Below are 18693 nucleotides of genomic sequence, written 5' to 3' on the forward strand. Positions count from 1 at the left end.
TAATATTTCATTAAAATTTTGTTTTAGCTTACAGATGGCTAACTTCCCAAATAGTAGCAATATAGTCTATCACGCAATATTTTAATATTTCTAATTACTCCATCAATCAACTGCTTGGTTTTCTTTTCTTTTTTTTCTCTTTATTTCTGACTGCTTTGCTTTTCATAAACAAATATACTGGCTTAGAGCAACAATCTCTTTTTAACTCCAAAGTCAGCCCTTTGGTATTTCCTTATATTTTTTGAACACTTAATAAAGCAGAGCCAATTTTCTTGAACAACTTATTTCCATTCAGAATTTAGTAGTTACTTTGCATTATTTTATTGAAAACAATAACCAAACAACTCACTTAAGTAGCTAAAGTCATAAAACGTTTATGAATCAATCCACTGAATTTATATAAAATAATTATTATACTGGTACACATTTATATTGGGCCATATGAGAAATGTCATGATAACAAGCTTTTTAAAAGAATGAGTTCCTTGAATGATAAGGAATGAGGAGCTATACAGTGAAAGATTATTATGGGCATTGAATTTAAGAAGACATCAATCTACCTACAATTTTAACATCTGGTGAGACTTTAGGAAAGTTATTGGTCACTCTTATCACCGATTGGTTCACCATAGTCAGAGCTCAGCATCAGATTCTGCAGACATTGCGTTAATTACCACTGCAAAGTTCTTTTACGGAACTCAAGCCTACATTTACGGTAACAACAGACTTTGACATTACTATGCAATGTAATACTACACAAACAATAGGAAAAATGGTGATTTGAGTCAGAATGACGACAAGCCAACAGAACACCTCTGAAAATAGGGGTAAAAATGAGAAGTTGCTCATATTGCAGAATTCTTTTATGCAATCTTCAGCTTCGTTTCTATCACTAATGTATTTTCCAACTACTGTACTCTCCTCTTTGTTCCTAAATTTTGCATTCCAATTGCCAGGAATTATTTATGCATCTTGATTGCATTAATTTCAAACTGAAAATGTTGGTAAAAATTCCTCAATTTGAATAGTTGTATTGACTTGATTTCTTAACATCTGAATAGATATCATCCTGTCATAGACAGCATTGAACTTCAAGAAAAATCTTGAAATGTCTTTTTGACAATGAATGCAACTCTGTTCCTCTTGAATTTGTCATTCCTCACATAGTAAACCATATGCTTTTGTGATTCAAAATGACCAGTTCCAGTCCATTTCATTCAGCTCACTCATGTTTAGGGTTTCCGAGACTGTAAGTGTTTAGGGGAACAGACACTTGGTTGAATAACCTTGGCAGAATAACCCTTGTTTATTCCTTTTTCTTAAAGTCAACACTAGTGTTTATGAGTGAACATTATCTCTTAGGGCATTATCTAGCCCTTCCTGACTTCTCCATTTTCATTTTGTTCATGTACCTCCTTTTTGTCATATTCACACTACCTCATGGGGTTTTTAATGAGGTCATTGCTCCTGTGTTTTCTTTTCTGTTTCTTTGGAATCCAGCCTCTGTCCTCCCTATTTAGCTTCTGCTGGTCCTTTTTAAGTATTACCCAATGGCACAGTAGTGAAACACTTGACTGTTAGCCACAAGAGTGGTTGTTCTAACCCACGAATTCCTCTGCAGGAGAAAAGATCTTTTGATGTACTCTTGTAGAGATTAGGGCTTGGGAAACTGTATGAGGCAGTTCTATTTTGTCATATAGTATCTTTAGGAGTTGAAATTAATTAATGGCACACAACAACAAAAGCATCTTTTAATTGCAGCTCAAAGAACATTGTCTTAGATAAGCTTTCTTTGTCTCTCCTAATCTCAGATCATTTCTAATTTTGATGACAAATTATTGTAATAGTATTAATAGACCAGAAAGCATTTTGGATTATATATTTTTGTGATTATTTTATCAATGTTATCATTTTTCCAGGACCCCAATTCCTTGAGGGGTAGGCACCATAGTACATACTCAGTAAATTTGACTGAATGTTGGAATCTATAGCTACTTAATTTTCTTCATGAGGAAATGGAACTTGAACAGTGTAGGAGCATAGTCATTGAACTGTAGTTAGACTGCCGTTTAGTAGCTGAAAATACTTTCAGTTTCTTGATCGTGAAATAAATGAGTCAGTGCATGTAAAGCACTTAAAATAATGCCTGACATGTATGAAAATGCACATTAAGTGATGACTGTGTCATTTAGTATTGAGCCATGTATCTGTTTAATGTAGACTATTTTCATGATGTTCTCCATACTGAGATCACTTGGAATTCTTGAAAATTTATTCTGTGATCTGAAGTTTATCTTTGAATTTTCTTTAATAAGTGGACGTGTGCACATTTTTTGGTCTTGTTGTCTTCAGTGTAACCTAATTACATACAAATAACAGTCATACCCCCTGCAACCTCTAGCCCTTGGAAAGCATGATGAAATCGAGTGCCACGTAAGATCTCTGCATCTTAAGCATGGAGTGGGACTAGCTGTAGACTTTCCTACAAGTGGCCTTCACTCTCTTCAATTCACTGTTTACCTCTTTGCTTTTGCACAAGAACTATGTAGGCGTAGTGTTTTTGCTAAGGAAAGAAAGCAGAGAAGGAGATTTGCTCTTATGAGGAAAGGTTGGAAAACGAGCCAGTGTTCAGTGTGTGTTTTGTAGCGAGCCGCGCACAGGCATGGAGCACCCTGAGCAGCGAGAGTGGTGTTGCCAATCTCCTCCCCCGGGAGCTACACTGCACATCATTTTCTCTATTTTGTAGAGCGGGTGTGTTTATCATATCATTCCTTTTTTACTGCATGCAAGTGTTATCGTAGATTTTATGTGTTATTTGGTAGGTTATTTTTTGGGTCGGAAAGTGCTAAAATGTCCCCTCCCCATCCCCAAATTACTAGTAGGAGCCTTGGTGGCACAGCATGGGTCGAAATCACCGCAGCTCCAAGGGAGGAAGACAGGGCTTTCTACTCCCATAAATAGTGACAGTCTCTGGAACCCACACTGACTCCGGGGCAGCGAGAACTCAATGCTGATTACTTGACTTTATGCCATTGACTTCGTTTCCTAGGAATGCTCTACTTTAGGGTAGCAGAAGGAACCTTTATTGAAAAATTGATGTAATTGCAGTGATTAGCATGAAGGCTGGATGTGGATGCTGGTCTCCGGAGGGGAGTAAAGGAACTTTGATAGTTTGAACTGCTTGTTGGGTGGAGGTACTCTCAGGTTGTGGAGTACGTGGAGCAGACCTCTGTCAGGAGAGAAGCCTGGGATGGAATTACTGAAAACTGTCTAAAGCCAAAGCAGTGCCATCTAGTTGATGCTGACTCATAATGTTCCTCATGAAGGAGATTTCAGCAGCAGGTCGCCTAGCTAGGAGCAGCTCCTGCAGTCCTGGCACGTGTCGAGGTTTTGTTGATGATTTCTAGGTGTAGTTGAAGACGACTAAACATTTCTGTATTTACTTAAAGATGATACAACTTCATTTTAAATAGTATTCATTTTAAATGGCCTTCCCTTGAGTCTAACTTAGTATTACTATAGTGCAAGTTGTCTTTCAGTTTAGTAAAATGCAGCAGATTACCTTGGTAGTGCTAAGAAAAGAAGGACTTTTGATGGTAATAGAAGGAAATATGATGTCAAAGTTTTCTCCTCAAAATATTATTTTAATTTGACTTACATATATGCATCACTGCATTCAAAGTAATGATAACATTGTTGTAATGAACATTAGTGAGATGATAGACTTATTAAGTTTCAGGCTCAAATTAATGAGATACATGTTTTAGGAGTCTGTACTGTGACTGCCTCACTAATTCAAGTGCTTGTACTGTTTTTTGTTTTGTTTTCTCCCCTTAACTAGGAATTGTGGTGCTTGGAATAAACAGAGCTTATGCCAAAAATGCAATCAGTAAAAATCTTATAAAAATGGTGAGTGTAATGATAAAACTATTTTGATTCTAATTTTAAGGTAAAATGTGACATAACTCTGAAATAATTTTCCCCATTTTTCTTTACCCTCCCTATTTCTGTTCAGCTATCAAAAGCTGTGGATTCTTTAAAATCTGATAAGAAAGTACGGACCATAATAGTCAGAAGTGAAGTTCCAGGGATATTCTGTGCTGGTATGTAAATTGATTTTATTATGAAATTAAACTGCATTCTAGATTTTCCTTAATAATAGCCTATTTTCTATTATCTTTGTTTCCTATAACTGTTTCTCAAGAAAAATTTTGCTTTGTCTGTCAGCACTGTTTGTTTATTAAGGAACCTTTGCAACGTGGATTGTTGAGGAAGGGGAGAAACCAACAACCGAGTCATTGCAATATTTACTTGTATTGTAATACACGGGTAAAGTGATCAGTTGGTAATGAAAAATCGGATCGACTACCTATAGGATTGCATGCTCTATCAGTTACTCAAAAGAGACTTTAAGTGATTAGTAATAGCAACCCTCTTAAAAGCAGCCAGAAGGTTTACATTAAAATAGGATAATCAGACAAAGCTTCAGTGAAAAGATGAAATATGGGCAACTACATGGTGAAGGAGATGAGAGAGCCAGATAGTTGTAGGAAAACAGTGGGGGGAGGACAAGAAGTCCAAGTCAAGCCAGTGGAATGAACTAAGGGTAGAGAAGTAATGAAAGGGAGACCATAGGCCATCAAAAGGATAAGAAGTCATGGAGCATCAGAGATTTGACTTGATCTGACTTATGCTTTGAAGGCATCACTCCATCGCATTGAAAGTAAACTGCTAAAAGGCAGCGGATGTTCCTGGAACTATTTATAGGCCCTTTATATTACACCCCCCCCCACACATATGTAAATGATAGGATAAATAATTCCAAGGAGAAACCAGTAGGACTGATGGTTTCAGGGAGTGGGGGGGAGCAAGGGAGAGGAGGAGGCTGGGGGAACAGTAAGGGTTCTAAAATCGGCGATGAGGAGGGTGTAGAATGCCTGGTGGTATTTATCAACTAGCCGCGAGAATTACTGAGCATTGATTTTAGGGTGAACGTGAGTGGGACAGGAGGAAAGTCTACAGAAATACAGGAACTTGGAGATAAAAACTATATAAAGAGGTATAAATATAGATATGTATATATATATATAGTAATGTGTAAAGATAGATGTATTGGTTTATGTACGTACATTTATGTGATAAAAATATTAAGGAAGCAGATGAACTCTGGGCCTCTACTTAAGTCTTCTCTCAAAACAAGAACACTTTATTCTAGTAACTTGACCATGTATGGTACTCAACTTCCTGACATAATTGCTGAAGACACTGTGTTCATAAGCAATTGTGGTAAAGAAAGCTGATGGTGCCTGGCTATTAAAAATATATTGTGCCTCAGGTCTTAAAAGGCTTGAAGCTAAACAAATGGCCATCTAGCTCAGAAGCAACAAAGCCCACATGGAAGAAGCACATCGGCCTCTGTGATCACGAGGTGTTGATGGAATCAGGTATCAGAAGATCAAAAATTATCAATTATATTGATATGAAGGTAAGGGTTCAGAATGGAGCCCCAGAAACCATCTATAGACAATTGGACATTTCCTCACAGAAGGGCCACAGGGAAGGGATTCATCCAGGGTGCAGTATGGTAGCAATGAAACACACAACATTCCTCTAACTCTTTAATGCTTTCTCCCTACAGAATATGTAAGTGCTTTTGACACATGGATTCCAAGGCAGATAAACCCTCAGACAGTAATGGGGTAGCGATACCATGAGGGTACTAGGAGTGTCTGGGGGTGGGGGGTGAGGTGGGAGGGGACAAAGGGGGACCTGATAGCAGTGATGGATATATAACAACCCTCCCCCTTCCAGGGGAATGAATAACAGAAATGTGGGTGAAGGGATACAGCTGATGGTGTAAGATATGAAAAAATAATATATAATTTATTAAGGGTTCATAAGAGTGGGAGGGTGAGGGAGGGGAAAAAGGAGAGGCTGATACCAAAAGGCTCAAGTACAAAGGCAATGTTTTTTGTTTCTTTTAAATTGGCATTCTATGATGCTCACCCTCCCGACACAACCGCTGAAGCCAAAGCGGGTAAACAAGCAAATGTGAAGAAAGCTGATGGTGCCTGGCTATCAAGAGAGATAGCGTCTGGGGTCTTAAAGGCTTGAAGATAAACAAGCGGCCATCTAGCTCAGAAGTAACAAAGCCCACATGGAAGAAGCACACCAGCCTGTGTGATCACGTGGTTCCGAAGGGATTAGTTATCAAGCATCAAAGAACCAATAATCATATCATTGGGTGCACACCTCCATGATATGATCGCTGAGGACAAATGGGTGCATAAGCAAATGTGGTGAAGAAAGCTGATGGTGCCCGGCTATCAAAAGAGATTGTGTCTGGGGTCTTAAAGGCCTGAAGGTGAACAAGCAGCCATTTGCTCAGAAGCAATAAAGCCCACATGGAAGAAGCACACCAGGCTGTGCTATCACGATGTGTCGAAGGGATCAGGTATAAGGCATCATGCAAAAAAAAAAATCTTACCATAGTGAAGGAAAGGGGAAGTGCAGAGTGGAGACCCAAGGCCCATTTGTCGGCCACTGGAGATCCCCTCACAGAGGGGTCTAAAGGAGGAGATGAGTCAGTCAGGGTGCGAAGTAGCACCGATGAAGAATAAGGCTTTCCTCCAGATCCTAAATGCTTCCTCCCCCGCCCCCCACCCCCACTACCATGATCTGAATTCTACCTTGCAAGTCTGGATAGAGCAGAGGTTGTACACTGGTGCATATAGGAGCTGGAGGCACAGGGAATCCAGGGTGGATGATCCCTTCAGGACCAGGGGTGTGAGGGGCGATGCTGGGAGAATGGAGGGTGAGTAGGTTGGAAAGGGGAAACCGATTATAAGGATCCACATGTGACCTCCTCCCTGGGAGATGGACGGCAGAGAAGGGGGCGGGGAGGGAGACTCCGGATAGGGCAAGATATGACAAAATAATAATCTATAAGTTATCAAGGGCTCATGAGGGAGGGGGGAGCCGGTAGGAAGGGCTTAAGTGGAGAGCAAATGCTTTGAAAATGATGAGGGCAAAGAATGTACAGATGTGCTTTATACAATTGATGTATGTATGGATTGTGATAAGAGCTATATGAGTCCCTAATAAAATGTTAAAAAATCATTTTATTGGGGGCTCATTCAGTTCTTATCACAATCCATAAATCCATCCATGTGTCAAGCACATATGTACATTTTTTGCCATCATCATTCTCAAAACATTTGCTTTCTACTTGAGCCTGTGGTATTGGCTCCTCATTTTTTCCCCTCCCTCTCCCACCCTTCCTCCTGTATCCTTGAAAATTTATGAATTATTATTTTTTTCATGTCTTACAGTGACTGATGTCTCCCTTCACATACCTTTCTGTTGTCTGTCCCCCTGGGAGGGGGTGGTTATATGTAGGTCATTGTGATCGGTTCTCCCTTTCTCCCCCCACCTTCCCCTTCCCCCTCTTGCTATCACTACCCTCATTATTGGTCTTGAGAGGCTTATCTTTCCTGCTTTTCCTGTGTTGTATGGGCTCTTATCTGTTCCTGTGTACATACACTGGGCTAGCCGTGTTTGCAAGGTAGAATTAGGGTCATAATAGTGGGGTGAAGCAAGCACCAAAGAACTAGAGGAAAGTTATGTGTTTCATCGGTGCTGTACTGTACCCTGACTGGCTCATCTCTTTCCTGTGACCCCTCTGTGAGGGGATGTCCCATTGTCTACAGATGGGTTTGGGTCTCTATTCCATACTCCCCCTCATTCACATTGCTATGATTTTTTTGTTCTGGGTCTTTGATGCCTGATACCTGATCCCATTGACACCTCATAACAGGTTGGTGTGCTTCCTCCATGTGAAATTGCGGTTTCTCAGCTACATGGCCGCTTGTTTACCTTCAAGCTTGTAAGCCAAACACTGGCTATGTCTTTTGATAGCCAGGTACCATCAACTTTCTTCACCACTTGTGCTTAATGCACCTATTTTATTTTCAGCAATCATGTCAGAAAGGTGAGCATCATGGAGTGACAGGTTATTAGAACCTGTGTTCTTGCATTGAGTAAATACTTGAGTAGAGGTCCAATGTCTGTCTGCTACCTTAATTCTTAATATATAAATATAAGTGTATCGATATATTTCCATATCGTTATATATAAATACATTTACACATGTATGTGCCTGTATTTAGACCTCTATAAATGCCCTTTGCCTCCTAGTTTTTTCTTCTATTTCCTTTACTTTCCTCTTGTCCCACTATCATCTTTGGCCTTCATCCAGGTTTCAGTAATTCCTGTTGGTTATATTGCCCTTGATTAAGTCCTACTAGGCATCCTATACCTTCTTCGCCATCGATTTTTAGATCACTTGTTCCCTGTGTCCTTGGGTTTGTTAATACCCACCTCCTTTCAGTGGCCTCTGGGAACCATCAGTCCCGTTGTTTTTATTTTATCTAGATAAATATGCAGAGACAATAATATGCACAAAAACATAAGACAGCAAAACCAAACAACAAAAGAAAAGCCTATAAATAGTTCCAGGTCTGTTTGTTGACCTTTAGGAGTGTTTTCTGGTGGAGTCTGATGGGGTGCCAAGCCCTGGCCTCAAAGTCTATTTTTGGTATTGCCTGGGGACCTTTTGCTCTGTTCCCCTTGTTGTTCTGTTGCACACCCTTAGTGTTTTGCCTCAGTGTGGTGGGGCCAGATCAGGCACAATTCCCGCACTGCCTCCAGTGTTGTCCCTCGTAGTGCTATGAGTCAGTGAGGGACATCATGTCTCGTAGTGGACCTGGCCCTCTGGTTCTCTCTGTGCTTTGGCTGCTCTGAGCAGGAATATCATCCTCAGGATTTGGTGGGCCAGGATGTGTTCCACTTTCACGCCTTCCCTCTTTTTTTTTTTTTTCCCACTCTTCCCTCTTCTTTTGCTCCTGTGTGCTCTGATCAGATATGACCCTTTCCCTGAGCTGTCGCTTCAGTGCTGTCCTCTGAAGTGAATTCTTCTGGGGACGGAGGGAGACAATGTTTTAAAAATGATGATGTCAACATGTTGCTTGATATAATTGATTTGTGGATTCTTATCATATCTGCAAGAGCCCCAATAAATGTTTTTTTTTTTTTTTTAAAGTAAACTGCCAGGGTCCTGGCAGGGACAAGAGTGGAGATTCCTGACAGTAATCCAAGTGAGGTATGAAGGTTGGTTTGACAAGATTAGTGGCTGTGGATGCAGTGAGAATTAGATGGATTCTGGAGGTGTTTTTGAAAGAAAACTAAGGTCTTGCTTATGAATTATACAGGGAAAATATGAGAAAAGAGCCCCAAGATTGGCTCCTTGACTCCAAGGGTTTTAGACTGAACAGTTGAAAGGATGGAATTGCCATCAACTGACGCATCAAAGCTGCACCCAAAATGAGCTTCTGGAGAAAGATCAGGTGTTGGGTTTTGTGTTTGTTACGTATTTGGACATTCTAAGTTTGAGATACCTGATACTGAGGGCTAGTGGTTCAAAGGAAAGATATGATCTCGTGATAAATGTTTGGGACTCATCACTGTATAATTAATATTTAAAACCATAAAGCAAAGGTGGTCACCCGAAGTGTGAATGCACACAGAGAGGGGATGCATTGCTCTGAGCAGTGGGCACTACAACATGAAAGGTCAGCAGAGGGACTGTGGCCGTTGCGAACGAGGCAGCTCGATAACGAGGAGAGTTTAGTTCTGGAATCTGAGAGGAAGAGAGTCTAAGAATGAAGTCATCATCACTGACCCACCAAATTGCCAGTGGGTTCAGTATAACGACTTGTGGATTGATGATGATTGTATTGACGAAGATAGAGGTCACTGGTGAGCTTTGCAGTAGCATTTGTACTTAGTTGGAGTAATCGAGGTAAAGATGAAACTGCTAAGAATTGTGACAAAGGCGTATATAGACAATTTTTAGCGTCTAGGGGTAAAGCAGAGTAGAGGCGTGTGTAGTAGTGGGAAAGGAAGCCGTGAAATTAAGCCTGCACACGCCCCCCATCCAGCCCTCTACCCCAAGCAAGCAAGAAGGGAGAAGTAGCAGCATGTGTTGCTGTGGATAAGAATAAACCAGTAGATCATTAGAGTGATAGTGTAATGAATGCCTTTGTTTAGGTGAGCTGAGATGGAATCCAGTGTAAAAGGGAGAATTGGCTTTAGGAACATGTGCAGTTGGTTCACTAATAGTGAAATGTAGATGTGGCTAAGTCAGGAGAAATAAAATAACTGGTATCTGGTAGGAATGTTTATTTAATTGCTTAGTTTTAAATTTTTCATCAGTGAAATGAGAAACAAAGGCTTAGTTAAATTGAGAATTGGAATTTAAAAAGATTGAGAATTGGAGAGGAGATGGTAGAAGCTTAAGGGAAAGGAATGAGGTGTGAACTAGGACGTTGGTTGAAGTTAATGGACTAGTGATGCCAAGGGGTGCCCTCTGTAGGCTAATGGTTATGGAGTTAGATTGGGACCAGTCATCTCATGATCATGTTCTTTTAAATAATTAGCAATAAAGTATGTAAAAATGTCATTAAGTGCTGTTAAAATGTTTTATCCAATGCTCTTGGTTCTGGAAGTTTTCTTTAAGGAAATAATCTAAAATAAGGAAATGCTCATCATCTTGAAAATGTGTGTTACATACTCGCAGCCTGGTTGTAGGGGAATGAATCAGTAAATGATCAGGTGAATAGCTGCCTAGAATGTTAAAATCTGTCTGATTAGAATGTTTAAAAAATAGCTCATTAGAATGTTAAAATCCACTATTTAAAGTAATTACTGTAAAGACAGTGTTACTGGGTGGGAAATACCTAAGAATAGAGCAGTATGTGAACTGCCATACTCTGCAGGCATATATATTTATGGAAACAACTGCTCTCCAGACGAAACCACATACCTTCCAACGTTGAGTTTCTTGAGTTGAAGTTTTAATACCCTAATCTCAGGGGACCGCTCGGTCCATTGGCATACCATAGTTCACAAATCATGATCTGCAACCTAGTAAAGTGAGTTGGGGTTCTTAAAAGCTTGTAAGTAGTCATCTAGGCTACATGGATGGATCTCAAGTCTCAGTACAAGGAAAGCAGTAAGAACATAACCAAATGCTCAAAGGAACAAATCTCCAAGAGCCATAACTTCACATGTCCCGAGACCAGCAGATTACATCAGCAGACAATTCTGACCATAGGCAGCCACAGTAGTTGGTCCCAGATAGAATTGGAGAAAAATCTGGAATAGACCATATTCTTATTCAAAAGACACAAACAAACCTGAAAACTGCAACATTAGAAACCAGAGGACTTCCTGAGACTTTTATCTTGAGACACCTCTTAAACATAGAATTGAACCTATAGTACAAGAGTACAGTAAGTAGCACACATACTAAAGGATAATGCCTGACAGATTGCCTTTCTTAAAATTAATCAAATGAGACCAAAAGGTTGACACTTTCTTAAAAACCAAGATGAGAAGATAAGGGGACCAGGAAAGTAGAGTACTGGGGAGGGAACAAAAAGAGCACAAAGAGAATGTTGATACACTGTATTAAACGTAACTGATGTCACTGAACAATTTGTATGGAAATTATGGATGGGAACCTAACTTCTAAACCATTACCCAATAAAGTAACTGCTTTTTTGGGTCAAAATGTTCAGGTGGAGCAATTTTTAAATAGAATCTGTGGGGTTTTCTATGTATAGAAATATGTTGTCTTCAAATAAAGAGATTCATATTTCTTTTGTGTGAATCTTTATGGGAGCTGGACAATTTCACCCTTATCCCAAGGAGTGGTTGGTTGGTGTGAGCTACTGACCTTGTAGTTAGCAGCTCAGCACTTAACCCACAGAGCCACTAAACTGCTTTATCTTGGCACAGATAAAAAATATAGTGCATTGTTGTTAAGGCAATGTTTACTATATATACGATGGGGTAACCCCCCCAAAACCAGAGGAAAGCTCCACTGAGTACAGCTTTCGTAGGATGCATTCCCCTTCATTTTCTTTGCCACTGCCATTAGGCGAGCATCTAGCAACTTGCTCTGAGTTAGTGCACCTTGTGGCATCGTCTGGGAAGGTTCTCTCTGGTCACAGTGAATTTTTTTGTAAAACTAGTTTTCTCAAACCTCGTTTTTTGTGATGTTTGATTTAAGAGAATAGTGTGTGGCTGTGAAATATTGATTCCTGCTCCGGAAAAATGTCACAGAAACTGTGGTGATATTGAATACAACTTACAAGGACAGCGCTGTGGGAAAAAAAAAATCAAGTGTACGAATGGTTTTCTCCTTTCAAAAAAGGTGAAATGTTGATGACGACACATCTAGTTCTGGATGTCTATTGGTTTCCTGATTAACAGAAACATCGACTGGTAGTGCATTTGGAGTTAGATCTACCAGGTCAGATTGTTATTCAAGCTTTCTATTTAGAGATACTAAAAAGATTGCATACCAGTGTGTGACAAAAAAGGCCTGATTTGTGGCCTAATGGGGGACTGATTTTACCACCACGACAATACACCTGCTCATACAGCAAAAACAGCATGCCACTCTTGCCCCATGTACTTTACTCGCCTGACCTTACTCCATAAGACTTCTTTTTGCTTCCACAAATGCAGGAGGGACATGAACAGATAGCGATTTGAGGACATAGAAGAGGTGAAGGGAAAACAAGTGAGGTGCTGTTAACCACCCAAAGAGATGAGTTTGAAATAGGTTTCCAAGAATGGAATCGCAGATTTTTTAAGTATATTAAGTGAATTAGAAAGTACTTTGAAGGTGATATGGTTGTTTTGTAAAAAAATTTAAATCCATAGGTTGCGGGGGAGAGGTTCTGGGGATTTTTTTTAGGTGGCCCCTTGAATATGCCTGAATTATCTAGTCCTTCTATAACAGAAGTACCTTAAGTGGTCTTGAACAAACGCATGGGTTTCCTCATAGTTAGAAGGCTAGAAACCCAAATGTGGGGAAAAGCTCTCTCTGTCTCCTGACTCTGGTGGAAGGTCCCTGTTTCTTTGAGCTTCTGCTTCTGGACAATCTTCTTTCCTTCTTATCCTTTCTCTGCTCCTGTCAGCCCATGCTGATCAGAGGTTTCTGTGCCGGTAATGGGTTAGATTCTGTAGTCACAGACTTAATCTCTTTAAAAAAAGATTGTACAGCCACATCCTTGGTGAAAATCTAGTTTGCACAACATTTTCCAGTTTATCAAATTTTGTTTCCATTTTGGACAGTTTATTAAAAACTTTCCCCCGCCCAAAATTGTGAATTAGGTGAAGGTTTTAAGTCCATCTCTTGGGTTTCATAGTCAGCAGCAAGGAGAAAGCACAGGCTCCTTTAGGATCTTGCATAGAAATCTCATCAGCTATGTATTTTAAGTTTATCACTTACAAATTCTGTCTTGCACCAAGCATTTGAACAGGATTCACACATGTTCTTTGCCACTGCATAAAAAACATCACCCTTTCTCCATTATTCAAGCACATGTTCATCATTTTATTTGAAAGACTTAGCAGAAGCACATTTAATGTCTACATTTTTAGCATTCATCTGTAACTGGTGCAACATGTGGTCTCCAAGGTGACAGAGACTCTCTAACTCTCTGCTTCTTTGTGAGCCCTTCTACCTACAGTTTATTCATGGCAATATAGGCTTTAACTATTAATTACCTTCACCTTAAAACTGTTCCAGTCTCTACTTATTATCCTCTCCCACAACCACATTCACAGTTTAGATACCTGTTGCCTTAGTTATCTGTGCTACCCTAAAAAATACCACAGTGAAAGGCTTCAACAAACTCAACCACTGCCTCCAGGCTGATTCTAACTCATAGGAGTGACCTTACATCACAGGGCAGAACTGCCTGTGTGGGTTTCTGAGACTGGAACTTTCTAAGAGTAGAAAGCCTGGTCTCTCTCCCCTGGAGTCTCATTGGTGGTTTCAAATTTGCGACTGAGGTTAGCAACCCAACATGGAGCCACGGGGCCACCAAGCCTTTCTCTTCCTGTTACGTATGGAGGAGAGTGCTTGTCCGCCTGAGTTTCTGCTCTCGCGTGAACTTCCTGTATTTTGACATCTAGTGTAATGTCTTTTCTACTTAGACATTTACTCAACACACACTATCCACTAATCCTGTCTCATTGACTTGACTCATTCTCAGATGGGATTATAACTATAGATGTAGATGTTTTGATGTACAATACACCTCTTGTGGGCAACACAACTCAGTCTGTAACTATGTTTATAAGAAATGTCATTTTGATAGTGAAAATTCATTGTGAGTAATTGACTTTATAGATTATGTAAGAGTGGTTGAATATCTACAGCTTTCTCTTAGCATATTCTGGAAGTTATATTTTTATATTTTATCTTGTGATTTCCTAAAAAATATAGGGAAGGTGAAGGGAAAATAATTTCAATATTAGCACATGCGTAAGTAATGAATAGTAATATGTTGCCTTTAATACAATTTAAAAAAACTGTGGTCAGGCTACTACAGTCATCTGGTTATTTTTGTTCATTAGTCTACACCGTGGAAAAGTACATGCATATTTTTATCTTAAATTATTTTTAAATTAACGAATTTTGAGAAATTACTAAGGCTGATACTTTTCTTGTGAAATTACTGAATGATAAACAATTCTTAGTAATTGATTTCTGTATATAGAATTCTAAATTTAATTCTATGAATAGGGGTTTTTTGGTTCTTAGTAAAAGTGGTTTTGCTTCTGCTTTTGAATTCTAGCAAACTATGTTTTGAGTAAAGGCCTCTCCCTAAGATTTCCAACATGCTTTATTTGAATGTTGTATGTGTGTTCAAATGGGGATAGGTGGTTATGTAATGATTAGTGGAAGAGATGTGGGATAGCTATGTGGGAGCCTCTCATTAATGGAAGTATCAAATTATTATTTTGGAATCAGAAACTATTATATTTATATATTAGTATTAGTCCCTTACAGAGTTTTGATAAATAAATTGAAGTAAAAACTATCCAGAAATTAATATTTATCTAACATGGTACTGTAGTGTTTCTTTGATTGTTTCCTTTTCTGGGGAAAAAATTTTATTAAGGTTGAATTGTTACTAATAAAACTTACCAGTTGTAGGTGTGCAGTTGATGCATTTTGACAGATCTAAAGTCATAGTTGCAATAGTGATATAGAATATTATCTTCTGTTCTCCCCCAACTCTGCTTCCTTACAGCTTCTAATCTCCTTCCTGTTTGTCTTAGTTTTTTCCCCCTGGATTTTCACAAAATTGAACCATACTCTCGATGGCCTTTTTATTCTGTTCTTTTACTTAGTCTAATGCTTTGAGGTTCATCCATATTATTTCTTATTTTGTTCATTTTATTTTATTGCTGAATTATCTATCACAATTTGCTTATCAGACATCTTTTGTCACATATCTATCCTTATAATAACCATTGTACAACATGTTTGCAATTTTAGTAAGAGACCTTTGAAACTTAAACATTGCTCTTTGTCTAATATTTAGGCTAGTTACCTTCCTAAATTATGGTCACTGATGATTCACCAGAGACTCAATATACATAGAGGGAACCTGCAAATAGATTTTGGGCTTCCACTATCACCCAGAATGTTCTACAAACTGGATGTTTAGAATTTAGGCTCTGCTACCATTCACAAGAGTTGCCCAAGACCATTGGAAAACACATATTTCTGATGGTCTTAGGAACTGAGACACTGCTCCTCTATCATCTCCAGGTGGATCCACCCACATGCAGATATACTGATCTGGAGAGAAAGAAACTACCATACTCAACCTTAGCACTGATGTTGGCTTTTTATGCATACTATTGCAAAATGTAGCAATGTAGTTTACTCTTGTTATGTTTAGACTGTTACCCATGCTACACCATGCTTCAACACAAAGTTTCATTTATTTGTAATTAGAAATATTTCACAAAATATAACTCCATATTGTTTTTGTGATTAATCAGTATGCTTTACTTATGTTCAATATGTAACAATGAAAATAGATCCTGCATATCAGATATTTGCATGATTCATAACAGTAGCAAAATTACAGTGATGCAGTAGCAACGAGAATAATTTTAACTATGAAAGGGTCGAGGCTCTAGGAAGGTTGAGAACCACTGGGCTGGAGGGCAGAGCTCAGACACAGCGCTAACTCCCCTCCACCCCTTCTCTCTGTAAGCTACTCAGGAAGTCTGGTACCTGGCTAAGTTGTCTGCTTCTTTTCAGACCGCTGCTTAAGTCGTGTGTTTGTCTTTGTGTAACTTTGCCGTCTTTTTGTGTAACCTGGTTAGTCCCGCTGTCTGCCTTTTTGTGTTTTTTTTTTTATTGTGTGTGTCCTTATCTTTATTATTATTTTTATTGTATGTTTTTATTGGCAGGTTTAAATTGTCGGCTAAAAGTTGATACATTTTAATTCAGGACAATTGTAAAACAGCTTATATAGGAGAAGTCTGGTTTGGTTTTCAGTTCTCCTGGTGTAATTATTTTTTGTACTGTCCTTTTCATGTTGCCTCTGAAAGTCTTTTGCCTTTCTAAATTTTTGCTCTATCTGCTTTGCAGTGTTGTTTAAAATAAATGGCCTGTTGAGCTCTGTGTCTTTGTTGCTGGATTTTAAGTAGTTTCACCCAGAGCTTTGGGAACTGGAATTTTAAAAAATCATTTTATTGAGGGCTTGTACACCTCTTATCAGAATCCATACATCGATTGAATCAGGCATGTTTGCACATATGTTGCCTTCATTCTTTTCTAGACATTTACTTTCTACTGAGCCCTTGGTTGGAAGGAATTTTTGAATGGGTAATTAATCATTGCTTCCCAGAAACTCTGTGAGTTCAACCCGTGGAAAGTTTTTTTTTCTTTAGTTTCGTTTATTTTCCTGGTAATGTCTGTTTATATTTTCTTTTCTTTGGAAGAGAATTAGTGGTTTTAATCTCATAAACATTGTGTAGGTGTGTGTTTGTGTCTAAGTACAGCTCTAGCCTGCTGGTCGGTCAGGTGGGCAGTGGGCACCTGAATGGTTTCACCTTAAGTGGAACTCCCCTCCTATTTGTCTGCATCTTACGGAGGGTTAAAATCAACTCAAATAACCTCCCTTTAAATTGTTTGTCTTCTCCTTCCCCATGGCATGCAGTCTCATCCATCATTAGTTAATTCTGGGGTGAATGGTTATTGCCCAAAAGGAGAGGACTCCTCCAAAAGGTCTCTGTTGGGTTGTTTTAGATCTTTTGGATCACACTTTTTGGCTGCTCAGTGTCTCCGACTCTTTGTACAAGACCTTTCTGTCGCTGCAAAACTCCTTCTCCTCTGTGCTCTGCAGCTCAGGGTGTTCTATGTAACGCCCCTGGTTTTGCTGTACCCCAGAATTTCTTTGTAAAGTGAAAAATTCTCTGCAGTGGCTTCAAACCCCAACTATTTACTCCAGCTTCTTAGGCAAAGTTTCCTCCTGCCTTGCTTAAGTCTGTCACCCATGTCCTCCGCTTCCCCCTCAGGTAATAGCAAATCCCCCTCTCTCACCCAAGGTCACAGTCACTGCAGAACTCTCCTCTGGCCCTGCCCTCTTTTGTCCTCCACTTTCATCACCCTTACTTGGGATGACTGCCAACATATTAACATATGTTAATTGTACTTTGCATTTCAAAAGAGCACACCTGTATATACCATGAGGCCCCAAAGGGATGTGTGGCCTTGGCAGGGTAGGGGACATGCTTGGAAATAGAAGCAAATTAAAGGGGGAAAAATCCCCTTAAGCCAGATTGGGATCCAAACACTTCAGGAGGGCTCCCAGCATTCATAGTATTCATTAGTAGAGATTAGGGGGACTGTCCATGAGCCCACAAAATAAGTTCCTGCTGCCTTTTTTTTAGCTGCAAAATGCCCATGGGACCTATACTCCCATAGATCTGGAGGCTCTGACGGACATCAAAGAGGTCAATTTGGCTTTTGTAACACAGTTTGCTGACATAAAAATAAAATTATGAAAGTTAAAAGGGATTAACAAAAGCTTTATCAGAATAAATAAAAATTGCTCAGCAGGTTTATAGTAAGACAAAGGTGCCGGGGAAAACAGTGAGACCGCTGTAGCTCGAGCTGTCGGAGCAGCCCTAAAAGAAACAGGTCAGACCCGGAACCTCTAAAACCAAAGACAGGTAAGAGGCAGAACAGGCCACCCTTGGGGAGGAACAGGGCACATCTTATAAAGGAAAAAAGCATTAAAAATGAACTATTAAAGCCTTTGCTAATTCAAGGGAAAGTTGTATTTATATTTCAACAGATATGAAGAGAATATGCATTTGGCTTTGGTGTGTCTGCCTTAAGCAGGTTCTCTCTAAAGCTTTCTGCAAGAACAATCTCAGTCAGAGACCTGATAATTTCTCCCAAGACTCCTGAATGGCTACTGCTAGCCATGTTGGCAGTGCTTGTTACTTCATCTAATGCAAGTGTAGGCCACTCTCTTGAGGCTTACGCTCTTATCCACCTTTACTGCACATTGCTACATAGCATCTGCCAGGACCTGTGGTTTTCACCAATGACACTCAGTGGACTCTAGGACCATGGGGAGACGGAAAAAGTTGCTTTCTCAACAAGAAAGGATGTGCCTTGAACTTTACTTGGATTATAATTATTATCCATTGTATATGAAACCTGAAAAAGGTTGTGTTAAAGCTAAAATGCAAGTGTAAATGTCTTGGTTAACTGTTAATCAAACGTACAGTCTTTTT

The 18693-nt window shown here is 39.4% G+C and overlaps 1 protein-coding gene across 3 annotated transcripts in view; it reads left to right on the plus strand.

Moving 5' to 3' along the window:
- The window catches only part of AUH (AU RNA binding methylglutaconyl-CoA hydratase), a 167738-nt gene that overhangs the window by 13075 nt on the left and 135970 nt on the right, over nt 1–18693 (plus strand). For 2 of the 3 annotated variants that reach the window (XM_075549755.1, XM_075549756.1), the window contains exons 2-3: nt 3842–3909; nt 4016–4103. The exons of the other annotated variant lie outside the window; for it this stretch is intronic. In XM_075549755.1, the coding sequence (XP_075405870.1) occupies nt 3842–3909; nt 4016–4103 (156 nt within the window). The remainder of the gene's footprint in view (nt 1–3841; nt 3910–4015; nt 4104–18693) is intronic. 3 annotated transcript variants of the gene reach the window in all.

Source organism: Tenrec ecaudatus, chromosome 5 (genome assembly GCF_050624435.1).
Source record: "Tenrec ecaudatus isolate mTenEca1 chromosome 5, mTenEca1.hap1, whole genome shotgun sequence".
NCBI lineage: Eukaryota > Metazoa > Chordata > Mammalia > Afrosoricida > Tenrecidae > Tenrec > Tenrec ecaudatus.